Genomic DNA, 27837 nt, shown 5'->3' with positions numbered 1-27837 from the left:
ATTCCCTCCCTCAGTGTATTTCATTTGTCCTTAGGTATCATGGTCTCAAAGGAACATACAAATAACATAGAAAAAACATCAAACATCCTTCACTTTAGCCAATTGCTTGCTCAAACCATAAATCACAACTCTGAACATGCTGTAAGGGGCTCTAGTATGTATGGAGTTCTTGTGCTGAATTGTATTGTGGCTTAGGCTTATAAATAATATCATGTTAGGTGACATATAGATTTGTGTCACCAGAAACAAAACAAAACATAATAGGGATAATGGAGAATAGTATACATTTTTAGGAAAAATAGATATGAAATGTCCAGTGTACAAACCCAGAGATGAATGCAAAATAAAGGGAGTGATTGAGTAAAGGGGGATAAGGGGCTGGTCTCCTTCTCTGATGAATGCCGACTGGCCAGTTCAACTGTTTGGTCATCTGGATTGGGTGCTTTTTGATTCAGGTTAATTGTAAATGTGTCAATTGTGTTATAATGAAAATAAATAGGTCAGATCCGCAAATGAAACTGACCTAAATATTAAATAATTACTAAAATATGCATCAAATCTCTGCCATCTAAAACAAATCCATACAGTGGCAGCACAGGTCTGTTCTTACACAATTCCAGTGGATGCAGGAGTAAGCGGATTAGTAACCTCTAGATTATCATTTTTTTCTCCTTTTTCCAATGAAATACTGTATATAAAATTGAATTTTGTGTCCCAACCTTGCTGAGGTCAGAAAATCATTTGATGTGGCTGACGATCTGATGGTTTTTAGCTGATTCTAAAATGACAAATATCCTTTAAACTCCATATTTGTTTGTTCGCCCCCAAAAGGTCTGGGATAAACTACAGTAAACTGCACTAATGCCATGTACTCAGCTGGCATGTCATCCCCATCATCCCTGAAGTTGGCATGAGAGAGAGAGAGAGAGAGAGATTTTGAGCAACTGAGCCATAAAGAAAAGAGAGTGAGAACAAAATGGGACAGACAAAGAATCATTGCCACCTCACAACCAGAACACTGTCTACATGTACAAGACTGAACCGAGACAGCTAATAAGGTGAGTACAGCAAACTGTATGTATGTGAGTGAGTGAGAATGGAAAGTCTGTCTAATGAATGAGAACAGAGGAATAAGAAAGGATAAATTATGAATATAGAAGGAATTCTGCAAGTATTCAGATTTGATTGAGCAGATTTATTATGGCAACCTGCATGTAAATGGCATGTTGGTGCATTTAACTATGAGATCTGAACACAGTCTATTAAAGTAAGTCATACAGCATGTATGAAGACATTTCAATTTTCACTCATGTATGAGCCGTGCTGCTACATGGCTTAGTAAGTATAGAACTGTCACAAGTGATCTACTAAAGTGGATGGAAAAATACAACAAGACTGAGCACAGCACATAGAGAACCTCACAAAAATGGAAAGAGGACAACATGAATTAAACATGGAGGTGAAGTGTAATTTTTACGTGTTAAGAGACTCAGTTTAATATAGGCAGAGTCAACTATAAGTAAACCACTTGTCGGTTGATATCTCTAAGTGTCAACACTGTGACTGTGTAGTGCTTGCAAAATATTGCGCTGGTTTCAGCATCCCAACCAGCGCGAAACAGCAACATTGGCTCAACCAATGGCGTGAGTTTGATGCAGAAACTGTATGTCCAACCAATTAAAGACCCCCTATATGAGTGTTTGGGAAACCTGCAATTCCAGCCTGATCTCATAAAAATAACGTGACTGTGGTGACATTTTTGCAAAATGACATTACATGGTTCATTACATGTATTGTGGCAGTTCTGAAGTGAAATGTCTACTGTGTGGCGCTAAAAGCGAGTCAGATTTTCTCCCATACAGATGAGGTTTTTAAAGTTAATGCTCTACCGGGTTTTAAATAAACAAAACCTACTTCCCTACGCTAAACCGTATACCTATACCTAACCGATAACCGCAATTGCTAAAGCAACCATGAAATTTTGTGGTGACTCTTCTGGACTCAAACCCCTTTGCATTGCTAGTGCAACACTTTATCAGTTGAGCTACCATGAAGGTGATCATGCTTGAATAAGCTTGTGAATGTACTGTAGTCTGTTAATGCATGATTTTCTGTAAAGCTTCTTTGAAACGGTGTGTGTTGTGAAAAGGCATTTTTTCATATTAAAATAGTCACAGGGTATACTGTATATTGAATTATAATTTTTTAAGGTCTGGCCATACATTTCTTCATAAGATCTGGCTGAAAAATAAACATGACACTCTTAACTAACAAATAATTTTTCCTTTGAAAAAAACACACACACAAAACAAAAGCATAATCATTTTAGCGCCATTGTTTACAAATGATGAAAACCGAGGAGAAACATGTAGATCTGCTAAAGCCCTCTCACAATATCAACCCACATTTGAAAACAATGGTCATATAGAAATGTCATGTTTACTTAAGGATGCATTTAAATTAAAAATGGGGGGGGGGAATTTGCCAGTGCAAGAGCCAGAAATGTGTGCAGATAACCATTGGTAATAGAAGAAAAAACTGAGTTGGTGCTGTTTCGTGGTTGAGAGGGCTGACACAGCTGTATAGAACCAAATATAATCAGGACATTTGCAGGTTCAGTTTCACATATCACTGTTTTTAGGAGCACTACCGACCCTGAACTGAGACACGCCCGTTTGACACTTCAAGAATAGTGAATAAAAGCAAACTTTTCAGCACATTTTCGTTGAACGTTCAGTTTTCATAATCGATTTCTCTTTTGTTGCCTAAGATGTGCCTATGTGCTGACAACATTTCTGTAACAACTGTGGTGATCTTTTTTTACATCTGTAGATTTGACCACAATCCACACAAATAAGCAGTTTATATAAATACATTTGACTGAAAAAGACGCAATCAAATGTTCACCTAAATGGTGTGATCCATGTTTAGCAAAGCAGTGTAACAAAACTATCGCCAGAAAACATTGGGTGCTACTGCTTCTTGGTTGGGTGCTCCAATTTCTCCCATTAATTTTAATAGAAGTGGCCCGTCTCTAATAAAATGTCTCTGGTTAAACTCACCGTTGATTGCTGAGGCTCGCGCCTGCGAACGCTGAGTTTTGCACAGAGAGCGCTCTGGTATTTCAGATGGTGAGGCAATTTTATCAAAAATCAGTCGGAGGGCCAGACAAAGATGATTGGCAGGCCGGATTTGGCCTGTGGTCTGCCAATTGACTAGCCCTGGTCTATAGAGCAAGGATAAGGATAGAAGGAAGAGAAGGAGAGAAGGAGAAAAGAAGAGAGGGAGATTCGGGTGTAATCTGTCAAGTTGATTGCAAAGGGAACGAAAGAGAAGGGAAATAACTATTAATTTGCTGCAGTGATAGGTGGCGGCCATAGCATTGCGGCATAAACCTCTTGGGCTCTAGACTGACTCTCAGTTCGGCGCAGGCATAAGTCACTAGCTCAGACAGCTTTTCAACATGCTGAATTGCAAATGATCCTGGTCTGAGCACTGCTGCTGGATGAACAAGCAATAGTTCACCAGCTAGAGCTTTTGAAAAATGTTGAAAGTCTACAGGTGAGCATGATGCAGGCTATCCCTCCATCTAGGACACAGCTGGTCCCTCTCACTCAAGCGAATTTCTGTTTTGCAATTGTGACTTTATATATCGGAATTGTTAATTTATATCTCAATTGCAACTTCAAAATTAGCATAACTGACATTTTTGACTGTATCTCACAATTGCAATTCTGACATTATTTCACGCAATTGCGATTTCATATTTTATAATTGTTAGCCTATATCTTGCAATTGCAACTTCATAACTAGCAATTTCAGCTTTTTATCTTGCAACTGCGACTTCACGTTTTGCAATTGTGACTTTATTTTTTGGAATTGTAACTTTATATTTCGGAATTGTTAATTTATGTCTCGCAATTGCTACTTTAAAATTAAAAATTCTGACTTTTCATCTTGCGATTGCGACTTTATATTAAGCAACTGTGACTATTTCTTACAGTTGTGACTTTATATTTCAGAATTGTGACTTTATATTGCAATTGCGACTTCATAACTCACAACTTTGACTATCTTGCAACTGCAACTTCATATTTTGCAATTGTGAATCATTGTGAGAACATAACTAGCAATTTCGAATTTTTATCTTGCAATTGCAATTTTGACTTCATTTCTCACAATTGTGACTTTATATTTCAGAATTGTGAGTTTATATCTTGCAATTTAGAAATAAATATAGATATATAAACTCACAATTACAAGAAATAAAGTTGCAAGTGAGAGAAATAGTCACAATTGTGAGATAAAAAGACTGAATTTTCTTTTTTATTTCACTCATCCCTGGTGGGATCTGGCTTCCATAGGCAAGCAAGATACACAGGGAGAGAGAGAGATGAACAGAAAGCATTACATGACAAGAGACAGATAGAAGAGAAAGATGGGGAAATAAAATAACACAGATCTTCACAGAGCGACTTCAAAAGTAACAGTCATAAACGCAACAACAGAGATGAAAGACACAGAGTGATGGGAGGAGAGACAGAGAAAGCAGTCAGTGCAAATGCCAATTTGGAACCAGGAGAAATCCGGATGGAGATTGAATTTGTGAGGGGGAATTTGAGAGAGAGAGAGAGAGAGAGTGTGTGAGAGAGAGAGAGAGAGAGAGAGAGAGAGAGAGAGAGAGAGAGAGAGAGAGAGAGAGAGAGAGAGAGAGAGAGAGAGAGAGAGAGCAGGAGATTGGAAGAATATGGCATGTCATAAGCCACAGGAGATTGTTAATGACATTGATTTATTGGTAGCTCTGCAATGAAGGAGATTAATCTATAAAACAACAGGTGCTCTGAATGCATTACACGCATTTGCCACAGATGTGCGCATGTCTCTGTGTGTGTGTGAGAGAGAGAGACACTGGAGGGAGGTTGGGGGAATGGGGGAGGCAAAGAGATGGGATATTTTCAAAGCCAGCCAAGTGACGAGTGTGAGGGAAGCCGTGCTTAGACAGAGTGAGACATTGCATTGAAACAATAAGATCAAGGAACAATATATGAGCTTCAGATGAAAGAAAACATTGGCAAACACAAGTGCCAAGAGAAAAAAGACTGAAAAAAAGATAGAGTGAGTTCATTAAGGATTTAGAACATGTTGGATCCATTATTAATTTTATTTTTTTGCTGGGACATCTAGAGTGAAAAGGACTAAGAACAAGAGTGAAGGATAAATCCACACTCGTTTACATCTCAGATCTCCACAGGTAACTGCTGTCATTGTGATGGTTATATGCTGTGACAGAGAGTAGTTGGGGACAGCTGATGACAGGATGGATGGAGGGATGAAGTGGAGGAGGAAAGGTAGAATTGAAAAATATTAAGATGGAAAAGAAGAAGGATAAGTAGTGGGAATAATGACATTAGTATCATGGCTACAGGAAAGTGGAAAATATTCTACATTCTGGAGACTATAGCCCTATTTTGATTATGTATAGAAAGAGGTTGATTACATGTGTGTTCACAACCAGTCAGCACAATGCAATTTCTTTAAGTAGTTGAAATTAGTGCAATAAAGACGTAAAAGCAAGGGGGAAAAGGTGCTTAAGCTAAAGAGGAAAAGTGACTGGGAAGTTGTGCATTAGAAAAAATAGCAAATTAAGGCAAAGCTGTTGGTGGTGCAATTCCGCGTGGGCAGAGAGGCCTGCTGCCATCTGCTGGTAAAGCACTGGAACTTTATAGTTTGCTTGGTTGATGAGTACAATAGACTGTAACAAAATGCTTTCTTCAACACTCTCCACAGTCCTCCATATCACAAAATCACATGATGCTGCATTATCTCCTGTTCTGGGCAGGTCTCTTTCTGTTGTTTACAAATGGGTGAGTAAAGAGATAAACATCTGAAGCTTTGTCACTAAAATTCAATCACAGACCATCTGCATTGTTAAACATTTCTCCTTGTCTCTCAGTGAAAGAGGGTTTCATGGGAATCAATATGGAGAATGGAATGATTCTCAACTGCAGCCCACCATACAGAAGTTAATGAAAGGCTACAACCGCTACTTAAGGCCAAACTTTAACGGTGAGGGCCAACATGCCATTTAAACACCCTTAATGTTGAATGCAGAAGGGGTTCCTGTTTAAATACAGATTAATAATTGAGTAAAACACTGCAATGTAACTGTGCATTCTCATTATCCACAGAGGGCCCAGTTAAAATTGGAATGAGTTTGGATATTGCCAGCATTGATGCCATCTCTGAAATCAACATGGTAGTTACTCTTATAATCTCCTTTTATTTCATAAGATTCAGCTGAGGCATCAGTAGATATTGAATGCTTATAATGGGATTTTGATCGATTGTCTACACATACTGATAGGACTACACAGCCACCATTTTTCTAAGACAACGATGGCGAGATTCCCGGCTGGTATTCCCAGGAAATGAAAGTCTAAGTCTAGATGGACGTCTGGTTTCCCTGCTGTGGATTCCTGATACGTTCATCCCTGATTCTAAGCGTTCCTTCCTCCATGATGTCACTGTGGAGAACCGACTGATCCGTATCTTCAGCAATGGAACTGTGCTTTATGCTCTGCGGTAAATGCTGACTCTGAATTCACAGCTTCTTACCAACTGAACAGCTGCTCTGGGAAAGACTTTAAATGCATCCATTCCATGTATGTGTGTCTGGGGAACCTGCCCACTGAAATGGTTCAATCGATATTCCTTTTTTTTTTTTCTCTCCACAGCATAACAGCAACCATCGCCTGCAACATGGACCTCACCAAGTATCCAATGGATAGACAAGAATGTACTTTGCAACTAGAAAGCTGTGAGCTTTTTCATTGTCAAACAATTCATAAAAAAAAAAAAAAAAAAAATCAAATGCATCTTTATATAATTTTTCCTTATTTTTTCTGCTGACTATTCAAGAACAGACTGTAAAAGGGTAGTTGACATAAAAATTGACATGCCCAGCGGTGGCAATACTTGGTCTAAACTGTTTTAAACATCATTTTGCTGATTCTTTAATAATTATTATGTACTATGTATTTATGACCTCATATTAATTGAGAGACTACATTATTTCTTCTTTTAAAAAATTCATTTGTTGCTCCACAGGACCATTTAAAATGTACTAGTGAAAAAAAGTAAAACATAAAAAGGTTATATATATATATATATATATACAGTTGTGCTCAAAAATTTGCATACCCTTGGAGAATTGGTAATATATGTACCATTTTTAAAGAAAATATGAGTGAGCAGGCAAAACACATTTCTTTTATTTCTTATGAGATTCATATTTACATTTTAATTTACATTTATTCATTTGGCAGACGCTTTTATCCAAAGCGACTTACAAGAGAGGAAAACAAAAGCGAATCATCTTAAGGAGACAGTGGTATGAAAAGTGCTATACTACAAAGTTTCACTAGCAATAGAATCGTATTCAAAACAGATTAAAAGTGCAACAAGAATTTTTTTTTTTTTTTTAATGACTGGTTAAGTGCTCATGGAAAAGATGTGTTTTTAGTCATTTTTTGAAGACAGAGAGTGAGTCAGCTTCACGGATGGAGTTGGGAAGGTCATTCCACCATCATGGTATGATGAAGCTTTTAGCATCAATGACAGCATGCAGTCTTTTGTAATAGTTGTCTATGAGGCCCCAAATTCTGGTATAGCTGCCCATTCATCTTGGCATGGTTACCCCTAGATTTCTGACCATTTTGGAAGGCGTTACTGTAGTTGCACCCGGCTGCACAGTGATGTTGTGTTCAACAGCAGGGTTGGCTGGAAAGACAAGGAGTTCAGTCTAGGCTGGGTTGAGTTGCAGGTGATGTTCCTTCATCCAGGCCGAGATGTCTGCCAGGCAGGCTGAAATTTTATCAGTCACTGTGGTGTCATTGGGCTGGAAAGACAAGTAGAGTTGCATGTCATTAGCGTAGCAGTGGTAAGAGAAACCATGTGCCTGAACGATGGGTCCCAGTGATGTTGTGTATATAGAGAAAAGAAGTGGCCCAAGCACTGATTCCTGAGGTACCCCAGTAAGTAGCTGATGTGGCTTGGATTCCTCACCTCTCCAGGCTACCTTGAAGGACCTACCTGAGAGATAGGAATTAAAACAGTCAAGCACAGTTCCTGTGATGCCCAGTGAGGAGAGGGTAGAGAGTAAGATCTGATGGTTGACTGTGTCAAAGGCTGCAGAAAGGTCCAGCAGAATCAGGATGGATGATCTCGATTCAGCTTTTGCCTGTCTCAGCGACTCAGTGACAGACAGCGGGGCAGTCTTGGTGGAGTGTCCACTTTTGAAGCCTGACTGATTGTCATCCAGCAGCTTGTTCTGGGAGAGATAGGCAGAGATTTGATTGAAAACTGCCCTTTCAAGTGCCATGAATGGGATGAGAGAGACTGGTCTGTAGTGTTCTATTTGTGTGGGGTTAGGTGCGGGTTTCTTCAGCAGTGGGGTTACTCGAGCCTGCTTAAATGTAGTGGGAAAAGTGCCTGTAAGTAGAGATGTGTTAATTATGTATTTGAGTGCAGGTAGTATGGACGGAGAGATGGCCTGGAGAAGGTGAGAAGGAATGGGGTCAAGGGAACAGGTGGTGGGGTGGTTGGAGAGGAGTTTAGAGACCTCAGTGTCAGTCAGAGGAGAGAACATAGAGACAGAAGAGTTGCATACAGGGGACAGGTGTTTGACAGGGTGTGGTGCTGAGAATGTATTGCTGATGGTTGTAACCTTATTAGTAAAAAATGTGGCGAAGACATCTGCTGTCAGTGATGTGTCAGGTGGTGGAGGGGGAGGGAAAAGAAGTGTGTTGAATGTTCAAAACAAGCTGCGAGTGTCTGTGGTGCTGTTGATCTTGTTCTGGTAATAGGAGGTTTTTGCATATTTAACGTTATCTGAAAAAGTTGCAAGCAGAGACTAATATTTATCTGCTGGATCTTTAGATTTCTGCCATCTCCTCTCAGCTGCCCTGAGGTCAGACCGATGTTCACGAAGGACATCAGACAGCCAGGGGCTGGGTGGTGTAGTACGTGCTGGCCTAGAGGAGATAGTACAGATGTTGTCTAGACAGGTTGTTAAAGTAGAGCTTAGTGTGTTTGTGGCAGTGTTTACATCAAGTGTGGAAAATACATTTAGTGTGGGAAGAGAGGTAGAGACAGCAGTGGAAAGGCGTGAGGGTGAAAAAGAACGGAGGTTACGGCGAAAGGAAACCAAAGGTGGAGTCTGTTTTAATGTAGACGGGAGAGTCATGTTGAATTGAACAAAGTAATGATCAGAGACATGTAGAGGAGTTACAAGAATATTTGAGTTGGTACAGTTATGTGTAAAAATGAGGTCCAGCTGGTTGCCCGATCTGTGAGTTGCTGTGGTGTGTAGTCTTTCCAAGTCAAATGAGGCCAGTAGAGTATTCAGTTCTTTGGCCGGGGCTTGCCGCTTCCACGTCAGCATTCAAATAAAATATATACACGATGTTAACAAGCCTGTCAGTTAAAAAAGCAGGACATGCCTTAATGCTACAACAAAACTAGTCACGTGGTCAACTGAAACTAAGGGTCGCGCGAGGTGACAAGCGCATGTACAAACGCGACTTCAATACACCGCAAATAAATTATGCTGCACTTTAGCAATAAATAATACTCTAAAACAAGTGAAGCACTGTTTATAGACATTAAAAACAATGATAGTTATACACACACTGGACAACCAACTCTAGATCTCAAAACAATATAGCGCACACCAACACACCTTTTAAGTGACGCGAGTTCAAGACAGTAAACAAACAGCACAAGTCTAGCAATGAATACCACTTTTCAACAAAGTAAAACAATGAAATAAACACACTTACACGCAACTGCAGACTCCTGTAGATAGATCACTTCTCCTCTGTACTGTACTGTAACTGTACTGTAACTATAGGTTATAACAGAATGGCACAATCATAAAACAAAACATGGCAACAATGAAAAAAAAAGAAATGACCCCTGTTCAAAAGTCTGCATACCTTTAGTTCTTAATACTGTGTATTGCCCCCTTTAGCATCAATGACAGCGTGCAGTCTTTTGTAATAGTCGTCTATGAGGCCCCAAATTCTGGTATAGCTGCCCATTCATCTTGGCAAAATGCCTCCAGGTCATGCAAAGTCTTTCGTCGTCTTGCATGAACCGCAAGTTTGAGATCTCCCCAGAGTGGCTCGATGATATTAAGGTCAGGAGACTGTGATGGCCACTCCAGAACCTTCACCTTTTTCTGCTGTAACCACTGGAGTGTCAACTTGGCCTTGTGCTTAGGGTCATTGTCGTGCTGGAAAGTCCAAGAGCGTCCCATGCGCAGCTTTCGTACAGAAGAATGCAAATTGTCTGCCAGTATTTTCTGATAACATGCTGCATTCATTTTGCCATCAATTTTCACAAGATTCCCCATGCCTTTAGAGCTCACACACCCCCAAAACATCAGTGAGCCACCACCATGCTTCACAGTGGGGATGGTATTCTTTTCACTATAGGCCTTGTTGACCCCTCTCCAAACATAGCACTTATGGTTGTGACCATAAAGCTCTATTTTGGTCTCGTCACTCCAAATTACAGTGTGCCAGAAGCTGTGAGGCATGTCAAGGTGTTGTCGGCATATTGTAACCGGGCTTTTTTGTGGCGTTGGCGCAGTAAAGGCTTCTTTCTGGCAACTCGACCATGCAGCTCATTTTTGTTCAGGTATCGTCATATTGTGCTCCTTGAAACAACCACACCGTCTTTTTCCAGAGCACCCTGTATTTCTCCTGAGGTTACCTGTGGGTTTTTCTTTGTATCCCGAATAATTCTTCTGGCAGTTGTGGCTGAAATCTTTCTTGGTCTACCTGACCTTGGCTTGGTATCAAGAGATCCCCGAATTTTCCACTTCTTATTAAGTGACTTAAATTGCACTAATTGCAATTTAAAAAGCCACAGGTGTGGGAAATTAAACTTTAATTGCCATTTAAACCTGTATGTGTCACCTTGTGTGTCTGTAACCAGGCCAAATATTCAAGGGTATGTAAACTTTTGATCAGAGCCATTTGGGTGATTTCTGTTATCATTATGATTTAAAAATGAGCAAAAAACTATGTAATGATAAATGGCTTCATATGATCACTATCCTTAAAAAAAAGATGATCAGTCATATTTTCAAAATCAATGCCAAAGTTTCACAATTTCTGCCAGGTTATGCAAAATTTTGAGCACAACTGTATATATTGTATTAATATATATATATATATATATAGAAACTTGAATGGTGACCAGTTACAGGAGTTAAAAAATAAAATCTGGTAACACTTTACAATAAGGTTAACAACATAAGTTAACATAAGCTAACAATGAAAAATACATTTACAGCACTTAATAATCTTAGATAATGGTAATTTAAACATATATTAACATATAAATTACATGAACTAACAATTATCTATTTTCATGAATTAACATTATCCAAGATTAATAAATGCTTAGGTCATGAAATGTTATGCATTGGCTAATGTTAACAAATAGAACCTTATTGTGAAGCATTTCCTAAGATCTTGATATATAAAAAAGGCAATGGTAACATTATGTGTCAACTACCCATAAATACTTAATATCTTAATAATAGCACCTGAATGCGTGTGCATGGTCTTCAGGGGGCTATAATTTACAGGATGTGGTGTTTTATTGGACTCGAGGGAATGACTCAGTAAAGGGGTTAGATACACTACGTCTTGCCCAGTACAGTGTAGAGACCTACTACACAACTGTATCTGAGGCAGCTTATGAAACAGGTAACTAATTTCATTATACATATCTTGCCCATTTTGAAATTTATTATTACTAGAAGTACCAGTCAATCAAAGTCCTTCAATTAAAATCTGTTACACTATACACATGATTTGGATCTATTGCAGGTTTTTACCCAAAGCTAGTGCTGCACTTTGCTTTGCGCAGAAATGTCCTCTTTTTCATTCTGGAGACATATGTGCCCTCAACACTGCTGGTCGTTCTGTCATGGGTGTCTTTCTGGATCAGTCAGTCATCTGTACCAGCTCGCACCTGTATCGGTTAGTACTCTCATTTTTTTCTTTAGACATTTACCGTAATCCTTTTATCTCCACCTGTATCTTTCGCTTCAGTGCTAATGTAACATTTACACATTCAGTACAGTCTGAAACAGTTATATACACCGATCAGCCACAGCATTAAAATCACTTGCCTAATATTGTGTACGTCCCTCTCGTGCCACCAACAAGATGCCGCCCTGGGCAACTGCCCATGTCGCCCATGCCTAAATCCGCCACAGGTCACTGGTTCTACATCATACAAACTAAACATTTTCCTTCAAATTAATTAATTTATTTCACAGGAGTGACTACTGTTCTAACAATGACCACACTGATGATGGGTGCCAGGACCTCACTGCCCAATGCCAACTGCTTCATTAAGGCCATTGATGTCTACCTCGGTATCTGTTTCACCTTCATCTTTGGAGCTCTGCTGGAATATGCCTGTGCTCATTTCTGCACAGTGCAGCACCAGACTATTGTAGATGTGCAAAGGGTGAGAAACTTGTATATAGTAGTTCAAAATAGCACCTAAGAACCTGTCATATTTCAACTTGTGCATCATTTTCATAATCTTTTTTTTTTTTTAAATCCACTTTTCACAGGAACTCCTGAAAGAATTTGAAGAGTCAAACGGTACAACTCATTTGGTCAATTCACCCAAAAAGATGCAGACAAAAGCCTCCAGCCAGCAAGAGACGACTGACCAATCTGTGACTTGTGAAGGAGATTGTGAAGGAGAGTCAAAGAAGCAGGAGAGGGAGTGCGGTTTGTCCTTTGTTAAGCAAATATCACGCAGAGCTGCATCCATGATGAGTGTTGAGAATCCTCACAACATCGACAGACACGCACGCACACTGTTCCCCATGGCATTTCTCCTTGTCAACATCCTCTACTGGCTGTACTACCTTTTATTCTAATGGAAAGAGATCTCGTACCTTCCCCATCTCCCAAAAATTATGTGAGTATTGCACAAATGACTGAAAAAGTGAAAAGACTGCTGACGATCTGTCATTTCCAGCTGAAGAGTGCCCCGCTGAGCTGGACTTTTTCTCTTTCACATTGTTCAAAGTTGTAAGTGTTTCTAAAGCAACGAGGAAAGTGATTACATGAATCAACACTCGTAAATATCTATAAGGACACATCTGCAACAGGACACAAAGAAAGTTGATGTTGTGTGTGTCCACTTTTATTTCTTAAGGAATGGCTTTCACATGAATTATATATTTAAGGGTTCGATGGTTTCCATGCCTTTCCTTCTTGTGTTGTTTTGCTATTTATTGAATAATTAAAAATGTAATGCTTTGTCGGAATGTTGTAAACTCAATGAGCACTGACAGTATTAAAGGAAAACAATACAATAACAATGATCTATGTATGTATGTACATTATATCTATCTAGTATCTATCTATCTTGGCTGTGGGTGACACACAATTGTTTTTCTCTGTCTAACCATACGGTGGCACTGTCACGCTGATCAATGAACAAAGAGCATCATCTAGTAAAAGAGGAAATCCATCAGCCAATCAGGAGGCAGGTTGCCTTTTAAAACTCAACCGGGAAACTCGGAACAAAAACAAACGTCATTTTGCTCGTGCGCTTGAGTTAAGAAACACGACTTTAAAAGAAGGATAAACACATAAAAGAGTAAGTTGTCAACATCTTGTCTATAAAGCTGTACTGAGTTCAAAACGATTAAATGGTACGGTTGAGAAAACGAGTAACGGTTAATTCACATGTGCTGGGTGGGTACGTTTTTGACATGAAATTAAGTTAATTTTAATGCTATATGACCTCATAGTTTTCCAAAATAAATACGTTTGTCAGTAAAGTCCTTCTGTTGACATTTTTGGCTGTTTCAAATTCAAAGCAAAAATTTGCTTGCATTGCTTCATTTAAACCTCGTTGCTAACTCTGTGCAAAGCTACAAACATGGACACCATGATTTACCTGGATCAGGAAAATGGCATACTGACCACTCCAGCCATCAAATCTCGTCAGATCAGACTACACTCTGCTCCAGGTCTGTAATGTAGACTCATGTGCTGTGTCTCAAAGCCTGGTGAGCTGCCTACTTGGACAATCTCCATTCATTACTCATGTTAAATACTTACAGATCAGTGCTTGAGAACACCACTGACAAGCAAGGTACATATTGGAGCGCCTCTGCAATCCAGCCGAAAAGCTTTGGGAGTCATAAATAAAATTGTTGCCACCCCAGTCGTCTCTCATAAAGCAGAAGATAAATGTAAACCTGCTGAAGCCAAGGTTGGTTCCTAAGGATTAAACAGTCTTGTCTCTTTTTTTTTTTTTTTTTTTTTTTTCTTCTACTGATGGTTCACAATTATTATTCTTTGTTTTATGCTAGCAGTGTAAAGTGCACCTTCAGCCTGCTGGAGCAGAGTATCCAGAGATTGAGAAGTTCTTCCCATACAATCCAAGTGGTAAACCTCCCTCGTTTATATCTTTGCTATTAAACTCTCTAATCCATCAGTTGACTTTCTATGTTTAATGTTTAGAATTTGAGACCTCCTGGGTTCCAGAGGAAGTCTACCTCAGTCGTTTCTCACTGGCTGGTTTGGCAAAACAGCCATGGCCAACTGCCTCACATGTGGAAGAGCTTATACTTGAACCATGTTTGTCACTCTCACCTTTAAAGATGCCCAAAGGTAATTTGTATATTTGAAATGTGTCTTAAACCTTTGTCATTTGCCAAGTTGGAGAGATTGTTTCTTAATCCTCTCTCTTGCAGCTGTGGAATATGTTGATGAAGTGGGGGCCTTCCTACAGACAATCAATGAGCTGACTGTTGACTTGCCCCCTGAGTGTGAATTCTGAGTTGACTTTTCTTATTGCCCATTTTTACTTTGTACTGTTTTTAAAGTTGTATTAAAGTTGATTGTTCAAAGGCATCTGTTATTTTGATTCTAAAAGGACTTGGCATTTTAAATGAGAAGGAATAACCTTCTTGACAGGTCAAAATGTTTGTTCCTTGATCTTTATTTTTCATGTTATGACAAAGTTCTGTGATTAAAATACTTAGTGTACTATTGTTCAATCTACAAATGATCATCTTTCTGTAAATATAAGAAAACTGTCACTTTTCAGTTTCTTTATGGATGAAGGGTCCCATACAGACTTGGCCAGCAATAAAAACTCATTTTGTTTGTGCAATTGCAAAAATTCCACACCAATACACTCTGGTGCTCACAGGTGATTTAATTACCTGCCTGTTCAAATAAGGAACACAACTACACATTTTTAGACCTTTATTAAAAGAATATTCCATCTCCATGTCAAAAGACATTAAAGTGCAAATGTTACTCACATTAAAAGCAGTAAAAAGGGAAAACAATAGGTTTAAAAACAATTGTATCTAGTTGAATTTTAAACTAATGCTGTTGTAATGATTGTTTCAGCATATTAACAATTTGTCTCATGTACATTGTTAATAGCACCACTTGGTTAAGCACAGGATTCACAGGGATTTAAGTACATATATATAAAAAGCTATTAAGAACAGTGGAAAAACTTTATACATAGCAGACAACTCTTAAATTCAAGACTGCTTACACATGCATTTCCATCTGCTTTCAATTCCAACATAACTCTTCCTTGCACTTGCAACTCACAAACTATTGTTCCTCATCCCGTATTCATTCTTCTGCCTCTGATACCACTGTTTTGTGGCTGGAACATTATGGAATTTCTTCATAAAGCTTTACCAGGGCATATGTTCACTTTTTACTGGAAATGTAAAAAAGTAGCTGCTGCTTTGTCATTGTAATTCAATTATAAGGTCATAAGTGGTAGTTACCATAGTCAAAGGACTTGCATACAGCAATCTGAGTCTGGGCAGGTTGGTGAAAAAGTTCTCTTAACCTTGACATGGCAAGTCTTTAGGTTTTCCTGATCAGCAGTTTCCTTGTATCCCCTTCTTGGATTCCCATTCCTGGTTAAAAACAACAAAAAAGCAAGCTTAATTCTAAATGACTGACATATCTACAGTTTTATTTGCAGCCATGTTTAAGGTGTATCAACAGCCACTGAATGTGTACACACACATTCACACAGCCAAAAATAAATCAATCGGCAGGTCATTTATCACTATGCCAGAGGAAAACATGATATTGGGAAACAGCACCTGCTTCCTGACAGGACCCATATAAACTATCAGAGCCTTATTGGAAATTGACTGAATGCTTTCAATGTGATATCTATTGATGCAGCAATCTGTTTGTATTTTATTATTATTATTATTATTATTGCCTTTTAAAACATTTTACTGGATGTATCTATGCGTTTTACCTTGGCTCTCTGCATTACATTTCCCTTTGTGGATGCATAGATGGAGGGGGGCCGCTTGCGCATTTCTGAGGCACAGTTGACCGGTAGAAATGACTCAATATACGGAGTCTCAGTCCTTTGAGTCTGGAAGGGAAGCAAGGAGCATTTTTCAGAACAGTGCAATATATCACAAAAAAAAGTCTGAACAAATTCTGGATTCCAGGATTGGTTTTAGTTTGACAAAACTCACCAAATCCAATCAGGCTTCATTAGGGTTAAGTGGTATCAAGACGCTCATTACCAACTTTCTCTTTTCAAGTCAGAGTTTGATCCCTAGGTTATGATTAGTTCACGTGCGCGTTCACATGAATGAAGCGAACAGCCAATCGCGTGCGAGACAACGCAAGTCACATCTCGCGAGAGAGTTCATGTTTATGAAAATTCTGATAAATTATAAGAACTTAAACACAGTTATTATACAGCATAAGAGGACGTTAAAATATGATAAATCAAAACACATTTACACAACACAAATGATGACTATGAAATCATGAATAGTTATTATGCATTTACACAGCACAGAGGATCTAGTAAATGATAAAGAATTTAAAGGCATTTAGACAGCAAAAAGAAACATTGCTGCTGCTGCTGCTGCTAGAGCACGAAAAAAATCGGAGTGTGATGAAAATATTAAAATAGATAATATATCGATGTGAAAGTAACTTTATATAGGTACACTACAAGAACATTCAGGCTTGTAATTTTAAAAGTTTAATATCTTGATTTGAAATTTAAAAAATTGAAATTAAAACCTTTAGTATTAATTTAAATTACTAACTTAATATCATTTAAAACTATTAGACTTGAATACACTATCAAATAATAAAAATGTGAGCAGTTGGAAAATGAGTAGATGGTATACACTAATAAAGACTTATTTGTTCTTTCTTTCTAGCAGCATAAGCCGCAATAAAGACATATTTGAACTTCAAGTGAAATACTGTATGTTCATGGCATCTCTGCCAGCAAATTCTAATAAGAAGGGGCTTGGGTGGCATTCACACTTTTCTGATATATCTCCAGTATATTGTGGAGTGATTAAGTTTTTATATTGTATTAATATCTCACTTGAAATTATATCATTATTTTAGGTTTATTTATTCATAAATATTTTATGGCCAGTGTGGGAAATGATTGGGGAAAAATTTAAGTGTCTTTAAACAAATGCAAGACTATTTCTTTCAATAAATAATTACAAATAGCTTACTCTGTTTAAAAAAAAAAAAAAAAAAATGTCTCGTTGAAGTGCACTTTAAATTGGAGTGAGAGATACTGGAGGAGTGACTGTCACTTTGCTCAAAGCTGATTGGTCCAGAATCTGGATGAGATCTCTGATTGGGATTTTGGGAATATAACCTGCCAGGAGCAGGTTAGCCGATTAGCATATGTTACTATGCAAGGAACCCAGATGAAAGCCTATCAACTTTACTGGTACTGCAAATTCAGAGTTCGCTTAAACTAAGTTTAAACGTATCTAGCTAGCTGCTTAATCCTGCTTTGTGACATAGGCCACAGAACATTTGATCACAATCTTTTTTTTTTTTGCTATTGATTTCTATGGCACAGATCCAGTCAGTACCTTGGTTGTAGGTTTAGATTCTGCAGGTGCCCCCAGTGCTCCACCAGCCAGAGATTTCTTCAGGTTTTCCTTCACCTGAGTGAGCTTAAGTTCTAGATCTACACGCTCATTCTCTTTCACATGGCAGCTGTCCTCCAGCTGGGATACACGCTCCTCTAAAGCCAACCTTTGCTTATCTGCACAACACATCAATAATTACATTTGTTCCTGGAAGAGATATTGTGATCATAACAACTTGTGAAAAATAAAAAATATGTGATAAAATCAGAATGAGGCTAATGACACCAGTTATATAAAAGAGAAAAAAGGATTGCAAAAAAGGTACTGAAACTTTATAAAAACATCCAGGCTGTTGGATAAACCACGTCTGAATTTCTTTTAAATGGCAAAAAACTGATTGTGCTCATTCTACAGTATATTAATGTGCCAAGTTGCTATGTTACTTGACAACTGTAAACGGCTATACTCCTTTGATGAAGAATTGTATATTCTGATTATTAATATGAAAAAATATTATTTTATTTGACATTAGCGTCTTTAATAATTTTGCTGCTGCTTCTGTTTAATTGATGATACAAGCCACTTACTTGAACATGCACTGATTTTCCCATGCTTAAAGGGATAGTTCACCCAAAAATGAAAATTATCTCATCATTTACTTACCCTCATTCCATTCCAGATGTGTATGACTTTCTTTCTTCTGCAGAACACAAATGAAGATTTTAGAAGGATATTTAATGGATGCCAAAATTCTGAAGCATCCCAAATTCCACATAAAGGGAGCATAAAAGTAATCCATGTGTTCAGACATGATATGATAGGTGTGGGTGAGAAACAGATAAATATTTAAGTCATTTTTTCATAAAATCTCCTCCCTGCCCATCAAGGGGCAATATGCATGAAGAATGTGAATCACCAAAAACAGAAGGAGGAGAAAGTGAAAGTGAAGGAAAAAGGACTTAAATATTCATATGTTTCTCACCCACACCTATCATATTGCTTCAGAAGATATGGATTTAACCACCAGAGTCATCTGGATTACTTTTATGTTGCCCTTATGTGGATTTTGGAGCTTCAAAATTATGGCACCCATTCACTTGCATCGTATGCAGTGCCAGTCCTCCCTATAGGCAAACTAAGCAAGTTGCTTAGGGCCCCCGATCTGCCAGAGGGCCCCCACACTGTCAAAGACATTATACAGCCTGATCTCATGAAATTTACGTGAACATGACAACATTTTTGCAATGTAAAATTTACATGCTGTATAACACATTTGGCTGCAGTTTTCCAGTGAACTCTCCAGCTGGGGACGCCAAAAGCGAGTAAAATGGTGTCGTGTTCAGATGAGGTTTAAAGGTGAATTTTAGATGGATATTTTTAAAAACATACCTCCTTAATCTAAAACTTTTGCCTGAACCTAACCAAGTGTTTTAAAATATAAATAAGATGTTAAAAAAAAAAAAAAAGACATCCTTACCTAATCAATGCCAAAACCTAACCAATAGTGTTTTAAAAATGCAGAAGCAAAATGAAAAAGCACATTTTCTGAAGCAACCACATAATTTCTTGCCGTTTCTATGATTCTATCGTGTCAAGTGTCAGCTTGAGTTCATGGCTGGACTTGAACCTCAGTCCTCCAACTCCAACACTCTATCAGGTGAGCTACCACACAAGCTATTCATGTTGTAATAAGTGAGTACATAGTATAATAGTAGGTTCTGAGTAATAGAGAGAAAAATAAGTATTTATAAAGTAATTATCAGCCATCAAAGTCATGCTTTGAGTGAAACTGAATAAAACACACAGTTGTTGTTGCGCCTCGTGTGTTTATTTCACCTGGAAACTGCAGGGAATTATACCTGGAGACACGTATAACAAGTTTTGCAAAATGTATATAGAGTCATCTTTTCACTATGAGACCAGGTTGACGTATGTAGTTTTACGAACATACTGATGGGGGCCCCCACACAAATTTTTGCTTAGGGCCCCCAAAAGGCTAGGACCAGCACTGATTGTATGGACCTACAGAGCTGAGAAATTTTGCTAAAAATCTTCGTTTGTGTTCAGTAGATGAAAGAAAGTCATATACATCTGGGATGGCATGAGGGTGAGTAAATGATGAGAGGATTTTCATTTTTGGATGAACTAACCCTTTAAGGGGCTCTCACTTACTGCTCACTTACTGTGTCATCATTAAAATGAAACTGTTTGCTTATGTTATTAGGGCTGGTGAGAGAAAAGAGGAAAGTGGGTTCAGTTTTGTTTTATTAACACCATGGATCATCTCAATAGAGATATACATTCAACCCAGTGCACAGACACGTTTCGCATAATTGGATTGTTTTTGCATTATTTCCCATTACAATATGCAGTAAACCTGAAGAAACAAGCATTAAAAAAGTGATTTTGCTTGTAAGTGGGTACAGAAATTCCAATTTAATGCCATAACTGAGTAAAAACGCTTTCTCCTCTACAGACTACAACAGAAATGAGATTTAAAATGACAGGACATACTGTTATATAAGAAAAGGAAAAGCTCTTTCTCTCTCACCTGTTGCACCCTTCATCTTCTCTTTGGCCTCTCGTTTGTCCTTCCGCAGGGAGACCAGTGCACTTCTGATACTGTCTATTTCTGTCTCCAGGTCCTCTTTTTCTTTCAAGTAGCGGCATGCATCCTCCAGTGCCCGTGTTTTTCCATACCTCCCGTACTGATTTGAGTCTGAAATGTCAGGAAAAGGTAAAATGTCAGCCTCTAGAAGGCTGTTGGAAGGTGGTAAAGCTCTTAGCACTTATCTGCAGTATTTAGTGCGAGAAAAGAGTGTGAAAATGCAGAGCTGTAGATCAAACCAAAATGCCTTGTTAAAGCTCAGGTTACACTATTCTGACTGCTTCATGCTTCTGACGTGATGGCGTGAGAACTCTTGTGAGCATTTTTAAAATGGTCAAAATGAGGTCAAGAAGTAATTAGGGTTGCTAACAAACACTCAGAATCATTATTTTCAGACCATTTCACCCTCCATAAAAACATGGGGCAAAAGGAACATGAAGATGTCGTTTTCTATAGCAAACCACAAAATCACTTTGAAGAAAATGTCTGTACAAAGTTAAACAGAATGTAAAAGTAAGGATATGTCTTAAGACAATGCTGGACAGAACAGCTGTGTTTGTAATAAGCACACCCAGCACAGTGCAGCATGTGATGGGACTCACTGGAGCCGTAACGCTTTAGGGTGATTTGTGGACTGGGCTTTCCTGGGTCACTGCTGGAGAAAGAATGACATTTAATTTGGGTTCCTCTCCTCAGCCTCTCATTTTCCTGCTGAGAAGGAAAAAAGGGTACTTTAATATTATCCTGTCAATATAATAATCAAAGTATCTATCTGATTAAAAAAAAAAAAAATCTGAACATTCTGGTAAACTGATAAACTGAAAAGAAAGGAATTATAAAAGAGGGGGGGGGATTACAGCAGAAAAAGGTCAGAAAAAGGCATACTGTATTGAGGGCACACTATCACCAGTGCTAAGGCATGCATAGAAGAGGAGAGCTAGTGCTTCCGTGTGGGTTCAGGTTGGATTTAACAAGCCGCTGAGAGGCCAGAGGCCATGATGACTGAACCTGCTCTACCCCCTGCCTACTGCAGAAATACTTCTCATCTTTCATTAAAGACCAGTGAGGGCACTCATACACAGAGGCACAACGATACAGTGGGGTTCAAAAGTCTGAGTCCCCATTGAAAATCTTGGTCCACAAATGTAAACCGCAAAATAGACTTTTGGGGGTAAAAAAAGAAAGAAAAAGAAAAGTATGACATAGAATGAATAAGAAATATTTTAAGAATCTTATTTCTAGGTTATTCATTAAATAAGCAATTTGACATTGATCATGTTCATTCTTTTGTACGAAAGGTCATATTTTATTGCTTCCATAGAAGCACACAAACACTCATGCTGTCATTAAAGCAAATGGGGGACATACCAAATACTAACACATTCTGAAAACTCAACTTTAATTTGTAATTTGTTCTTTAAAAAAATAATTTAAATAAATAAATAAATAAATACATTAGAAAAATGCAAAACAGAAGCATTTCCACAGGTCGACACAGGCTTTTGAGCCCCACTGTATATTCTTCTCCTTTTCTAAAAGTAAGGAGCTGTTTTGAAAGTGAGGTAAGAGAAGTGTCATATAGAGGCAAAGGAAGGGCTATGACAATCTCAAACAGATGCAGATGAGACCATGCAATCCTTGATTTCTCTCTTCATATATACACACACACACACACTTAAAATAAAACCCTCACTAGTGATTACACTACTCATTACAGCTATAAAAGGACAGCATGTGTTGACTGAAGTGTTGATGTAGTGGATCTGGGCAAGACGTCTATGCATAAGAATGTATAAGTGCGTAAACCGCAAAAGCATACACCCAAATGTTTGATCATGTGTGATCAAATGGAGTTGCTACAAACCTCCATGGCTTCAAAAGGGACCTCATCATATGTTCTTGAGTCTGTGGATGTGGCCCATCTAAATAAAGAGGAAAATTAAATAACAGTGAGTGAATCAAGAATATTTAAAGGGACTGTGTACCCCCATTTTTTTGTGAACTATCCCTTTTAGTAACGACTAGATGTCCCAATTGAACGTGCCACTCCTTGTCTCTTTCCACCCTCACTAACTTACAGGTAAGAGTGACGGGCGGCTGTGCGGATGTTGGCAATCATTTCTACGTCTACATAGTCATAATGTAGGGACTCAGGGTCAGCAGAGGAACCGGTCTCAGCCAACAGAACTCCCAGCCAACGGCCCAAGTCCTCCGAGCAACTTGCCTAACACACACAGGAACACAAATGAGCTACAAGCGCAAACACAACCAGAGACAAACAACTGATTTATTGATAGCAAAAGTAAAGAGATGGGGAGAAGAGGAAAGAGTAAGATCAGGACACAAAAATTCACAGAAACCAAATTCGAAACTACTTTTCCCAAATAAACAATGGGCTCAATGTGTCTGCAGCATGTGTGCTAACCGCAAGGCCATAGTTCCAACATAAGCAATTATGGTTTAATGTGGAGCATAAGCTTAAGGGTTTAACATGGATATTGTGTCTGTGTTAAGCTTTGATGCTTATCTCTCACTGGCAGAATATATAACATACCTGCTCTACAAACTGTAAAATTATGACAACACTGAAACTGGGAAAAAGTTTCAGTTTTCTTTAAATTTAGCATAGTTAAATCAAATCTGTTCATCACAGGACAGAGTATAGTCTTAAGAGAACTTTGGTAAGAAGTAGGTTACAGTGTTTTCCCTTGACATGGCTGAAATTATTAGTCAAGAATTCTTGTGAAAACTCTAACTGAACATTCCCTACCTCTAAAGCTGCCACCTCTGTGCCTCCTCTCAGTATCCGAAGGGAAAAGGGGTGTTTAGGCCCCAGGCCTGGGACAACTTCACAACCTTTGAGACCCACAGTAGAGTGAGGGATTCGCTGGTCTCCTTTCTCATGGTAAAGGTAAAGAGATCCGGCCCGCACACAACACCAGTGCTCCCTCCAGCACTGATTCACCAGCACACCCACATAACCTGGCACACATATAAAGCATTAGAGCAATTATCACAGTACACTGACACTGTCCGTTCATGGTGGAAAGACTTATTCCAGTTCACTGTTTGAGATCAAAGGCAAAGAAAGAAGCAATGAAAATAACAGGTGGAGAGACTCTCTGGTATTGTCATATGAGAACAAAACGGGAGATGAGAGAGAAAGGAGGGTTTCATACCACACCGAGGGTCCTGGTCAAGTGAGGTGCAGCCGCCTCCTGGTAGTGGTGGCTTTCTTTTGGAGAAACTGATGATTCTTGTGATCTTTCTTCCTGCTGCTCGGCTTACAGTGCCTGTAAGCTCTGACAGTGCACCTCGCTTAGGTTTACCTGTAAACATACACACACAAGTCAAATTAAATGGTTGAATTAAATGAAATGTAGAGGCATGTGTGTGGTCAGTGTACAGGAGTGAGAAAATACTTAGAAATTCAACCTGCTGGAATTAGGCTAAAAATGTTAAAGACACAAACAATCCACATCCTACGCAGACTTCCTGGTGACAAAGCTCTTGGAGGGTGAGTTAAAAAAAGAGAAAGGATGGATGGATGGGATGGATGGATGGAAAAGAAAAAGTGACGGATGGATGGATGGATAATAATAATAATACATTTAATTTGTAATACACCTTTCATACATAAAATGCAGCTCAGAGTGCTTCACAGTTGGAAGTATAAAACTTAGAATTCAACATTTCAGAGAAAGTAAAACAAACCATCCAAATAAAAATGAAACCGTACAAACATACAAAAATACAATTAAAACAAATGTAGGGAAATCAAAATTAAAAACATAAAAATTGAATATAATGATAATCAATAAAAAACAAAATAGATTACTCCAAAGCTACTTTAAAAATATATGTCTTCAAATGCTTTTTAAAAATGTAAATGCTTGGGGCCTGGGTAGCTCAGCAAGTATTGACACTGACTACCACCCCTGGAGTCGTGAGTTTGAATCCAGGGCGTGCTGAGTGGCTCCAGCCAGGTCTCCTAAGCAACCAAATTGGCACAGTTGCTAGAGAGGGTAAAGTCACATGGGGTAACCTATTCGTGGTCACTATAATGTGTGGTTCTCGCTCTCGGTGGGGTGCATGATGAGTTGTGCGTGGATGCCGCGGAGAATAACGTGGGACTCCACACGTGCTACGTCTCCGCGGTAATGCGCTCAACAAGCCACGTGATAAGATGCCCAGATGTTTGGTGCTTGTCTAATTTCAGTTGGTTAAGCATTCCAGATTTTTGGTGCATAATGGCTAAAAGCAGATTCACAGATCTCTTAAGATTTACATTACAGTATGTAAGAAATTCTGCATTGGAAGACCTCAAACTCAGAGTTGGAACATAATTTGCTAAACAGTCAGAAATGTATGATGGTACTAAAGCATTAAGTGCTTTAAGAACCATTAAAAGAACCTTAAAATCAATCCCGTATTTAACGGGTAACCAATGCAACCAATTAGCTAAAACTGGAGTGGTCTCTCCTGGATCTTGTAAGCACTCTTGCTGCAGCATTCTGCACCAGTTGCAGTCTATCAATACAAGTCTTAGTTAAGCCAGTATAGAGTGCATTACAAAAGAAAGAGTGATGGATGGATGGATGGGTGGATGGAAAAGAAAGAGTGATGGATGGATGGAATAGAAAGAGTTATGGATGGATGGATGGAACAGAAAGAGTGATGGATGGATGGATGAAAAGAAAGATGGATGGATGGATGGATGATAGATAGAAAAGAAACAGTGACAGACAGACAGACGAACAGATGGATGATTAAAAAAAAAAGAAACAGTGGGGAGATCTCACCATTTTCTCGGCTGTCCTGGGCACTTTCTCCACTTGGCATACTATCAGAATCTGAGGTTTGCTTCTCCACAGACAGCCACTAGAGAGAACACAGCACAGCCAGGACAAATTATACTGTATATATTTCTCAGGAAAATTAAAGAAAAAAGCCCTGCACCATGGTACAATGATCACACACATGCTCTCAAGAGAGCAGCTCTGAAAATGGAGCACAAGTGGAAGAATACTAAATTAGAGATATTTTGCGGTGCATGGAAGGATAGTGTGTGTAGCTACAGACTAAAAGCTGCCAGGTAAGCATATTTCAGCAAACTCAAAAAAATAAAATAAATAAATAAATAAATAACCACAACAATCCTAGGTGTTTTTTTCAGTACTGTGGCTAAATTGGTTAGGAATAAAGTCTCAACTGAACCAGATATTCTGTCGCAGCACAATAGTAATGACTTCATGAATTTCTTTACTGATAAAATTGAAATAATCAGAAATAAAATTGGAATTATGCAATCGTCTGTCACAGTATCTCAGAAAACAGTGTCTCATAATTTTCCTCATGAGCAGCTTCAATCCTTCACTGTCATAGGTCATAAAGAGCTAAAAAAAAAAAAACTTTTCAAAACATCAAAAGCCACAAAATGCATGTTAGATCCAATACCAACTAAGCTCTTAAAAGAGGTATTCCCTGTAATCTCAGAACCTCTTCTTAATATTATTAACTCCTCGCTATCCTTAGGACATGTCCCAAAAAACTTTAAAATGGCAGTTATCAAACCACTTATAAAGAAGCCACAGCTTGATCCTGGAGAATTGGCTAATTACAGACAGATTTCAAATCTCTCATTTATGTCAAAAACACTAGAAAAGGTAGTGTCCTCCCAACTATGTTAATTTCTACAGAGAAATAGTATATATGAAAAATTTAAGTCAGGATTTAGGTCCCAGTACAGAGACCGCAATTATCAGAGTTACAAATGACTTGCTCCTATCATCTGATCGCGGCTGCATTTCTCTTCTAGTGCTTTTAGATCTTAGTGTTGCCTTCGACACCATAGATAACGACATTCTCTTGAATAGGCTTGAGAATTATGTTGGCATTTGTGGACTTGCATTAGAATGGTTTAGGTCCTATTTGGCAGACTGCTACCACTTTGTCTATGTAAATGAGGAACTGTCAAATCAAACAAAAGTTAAGTATGGAGTGGCACAGGGATCAGTTTTAGGGCTCTGCTTTTCTCCTTATATATGCTTCTCCTGGGAGATATTATCAGGAATCATGGAATAAGTTTCCACTGTTATGCTGACAATACCCAACTTTTCTTAGAAACCCAAAGAAATTTCACAATTCTCCAAATTAGCAGAGTGTATCAATGAAATCAAAGATTGGAAGCCAGAAATGTCCTTTTACTCAATTCCGACAAAACAGAGGTACTAATTATTGGACCATAAACCTCTAAAAATAAGCCGCTAAAATATAATTTGACTCTTGTATATCTCGATGGATGTACTGTTATATTGTCTTCTACAGCGAAGAACTTAAGTGTTATATTTGATAACCAATCTGTCCTTTGAAAATCAAATTTCCAGTGTTTGTAGAACAGCATTCTTCCACCTCAGAAATATTACTAAGTTATGACACAAGCTCCCTGTTGCTGATGCTGAAAAACTAATTAATGCGTTCATGACCTCAAGACTAGATTATTGTAATGCATTACTGGGAGGATGTCCAGAAAGTTCAATAAATAAACTTCAATTGGTTCAAAATGCAGCAGCCAGAGTGCTGACTACAACCAAGAAATATGATCATATTGGCCCCTTTTTATCATCGTTACATTGAATACATCACGTTCATTACGATCGCAAAATTCTGGCCTGTTAATAGTTCCTAGAATTTCAAAATCATTTTCCTATTTGGCCCCTAAACTATGGAATAGTCTCCCTAAAACTGTTCGGGACACAGACACACTCACTGAGTTTAAGTCTAGACTGAAGACTCATCTATTTAGCCAGGCATACACCTAATTTATCCATCTACTCACAATTAGGCTGCTTTAGTTAGGTCTGCCGGAACCAGAATATTTATCATGATCTATAACTCTGCAAAACATTTAATGGCATCTATGCTAATATTACTCTATTTGTATCCATGTCGTCACCAGAACCAGCCAGATCCAGCTCTGTTCCTGCTAGGTGTCGGACTCCACTGCTACGTGTCTCTGAGTGATGATGACTAAATGCAGCCGGTGCCAGCCAGACATCACTTCAGTTTATTACGATGGACTTCAGAGGATGAACTGATGCCAATTCCAACCATAACACATGGGAAACTTCATATGCCACTGCCTGAACCTTGGACTTAGGATAGACCTCACCAAAATGACCGGCCGGTTTAACTGCAATGGACCTCACTCATCACTGCCTGCATCACCTTGGTCTAATGATGGACT

The 27837-nt window shown here is 38.6% G+C and overlaps 3 protein-coding genes across 8 annotated transcripts in view; 2 read left to right on the top strand and 1 right to left on the bottom strand.

The window, feature by feature from the left end:
• The first annotated feature begins 835 nt into the window (after window positions 1-835).
• LOC127418288 (gamma-aminobutyric acid receptor subunit pi-like) lies at window positions 836-13508 on the top strand. Its single transcript, XM_051658810.1, has 10 exons — window positions 836-1058; window positions 5788-5864; window positions 5954-6066; window positions 6189-6256; window positions 6365-6582; window positions 6735-6817; window positions 11643-11780; window positions 11904-12056; window positions 12359-12552; window positions 12662-13508. The coding sequence occupies exons 2-10, from the start codon at window positions 5809-5811 to the stop codon at window positions 12974-12976; spliced, it is 1338 nt and encodes a 445-aa protein (XP_051514770.1). The 5' UTR covers window positions 836-1058; window positions 5788-5808; the 3' UTR covers window positions 12977-13508.
• Window positions 13509-13563: 55 nt separating this feature from the next.
• On the top strand, window positions 13564-15085 carry LOC127418289 (securin-like). 3 transcript variants are annotated; one of them, XM_051658814.1, is made up of 6 exons: window positions 13564-13704; window positions 13982-14080; window positions 14174-14325; window positions 14429-14501; window positions 14577-14726; window positions 14810-15085. In XM_051658814.1, the coding sequence occupies exons 2-6, from the start codon at window positions 13990-13992 to the stop codon at window positions 14893-14895; spliced, it is 552 nt and encodes a 183-aa protein (XP_051514774.1). In that variant the 5' UTR covers window positions 13564-13704; window positions 13982-13989; the 3' UTR covers window positions 14896-15085. The 3 variants fall into 3 exon arrangements, with proteins under 3 accessions (XP_051514774.1, XP_051514772.1, XP_051514773.1); XM_051658812.1 differs by having other exon boundaries at window positions 14426-14501; window positions 14810-15078; XM_051658813.1 differs by lacking the exon at window positions 13564-13704 and having other exon boundaries at window positions 13711-14080; window positions 14426-14501; window positions 14810-15082.
• Window positions 15086-15317: 232 nt separating this feature from the next.
• The window catches only part of LOC127418220 (actin filament-associated protein 1-like 1), a 51441-nt gene continuing 38921 nt past the window's right edge, over window positions 15318-27837 (bottom strand). For 3 of the 4 annotated variants that reach the window (XM_051658679.1, XM_051658677.1, XM_051658680.1), the window contains 10 exons: window positions 25394-25472; window positions 23771-23920; window positions 23362-23573; window positions 22670-22815; window positions 22456-22513; window positions 21194-21302; window positions 20535-20702; window positions 17984-18159; window positions 16366-16488; window positions 15318-16009 (listed from right to left, as the gene is read on the bottom strand). In XM_051658679.1, coding sequence (XP_051514639.1) covers window positions 15971-16009; window positions 16366-16488; window positions 17984-18159; window positions 20535-20702; window positions 21194-21302; window positions 22456-22513; window positions 22670-22815; window positions 23362-23573; window positions 23771-23920; window positions 25394-25472 — 1260 coding nt within the window. In that variant the 3' untranslated portion in view covers window positions 15318-15970. The remainder of the gene's footprint in view (window positions 16010-16365; window positions 16489-17983; window positions 18160-20534; window positions 20703-21193; window positions 21303-22455; window positions 22514-22669; window positions 22816-23361; window positions 23574-23770; window positions 23921-25393; window positions 25473-27837) is intronic. The other variant, XM_051658678.1, reaches the window with a different exon arrangement.

The sequence above is a fragment of the Myxocyprinus asiaticus genome, chromosome 27 (genome assembly GCF_019703515.2).
Source record: "Myxocyprinus asiaticus isolate MX2 ecotype Aquarium Trade chromosome 27, UBuf_Myxa_2, whole genome shotgun sequence".
NCBI lineage: Eukaryota > Metazoa > Chordata > Actinopteri > Cypriniformes > Catostomidae > Myxocyprinus > Myxocyprinus asiaticus.
This window is presented reverse-complemented; position numbering and strand designations above follow the sequence as displayed.

Bases quoted from the DNA above. Each gene is read 5' to 3' on its own strand.
- LOC127418288 (XM_051658810.1), top strand. From the start codon at position 5,809: ATGATGCTGCATTATCTCCTGTTCTGGGCAGGTCTCTTTCTGTTGTTT. The intron at 6,583-6,734 runs GTAAATGCTGAC...TTCTCTCCACAG, and splicing joins ACTGTGCTTTATGCTCTGCG to CATAACAGCAACCATCGCCT. The intron at 12,057-12,358 runs GTTAGTACTCTC...TTTATTTCACAG, and splicing joins ACCAGCTCGCACCTGTATCG to GAGTGACTACTGTTCTAACA.
- LOC127418289 (XM_051658813.1), top strand. From the start codon at position 13,990: ATGGACACCATGATTTACCTGGATCAGGAAAATGGCATACTGACCACT. The intron at 14,081-14,173 runs GTCTGTAATGTA...AAATACTTACAG, and splicing joins CAGACTACACTCTGCTCCAG to ATCAGTGCTTGAGAACACCA. The intron at 14,727-14,809 runs GTAATTTGTATA...TCTCTCTTGCAG, and splicing joins ACCTTTAAAGATGCCCAAAG to CTGTGGAATATGTTGATGAA.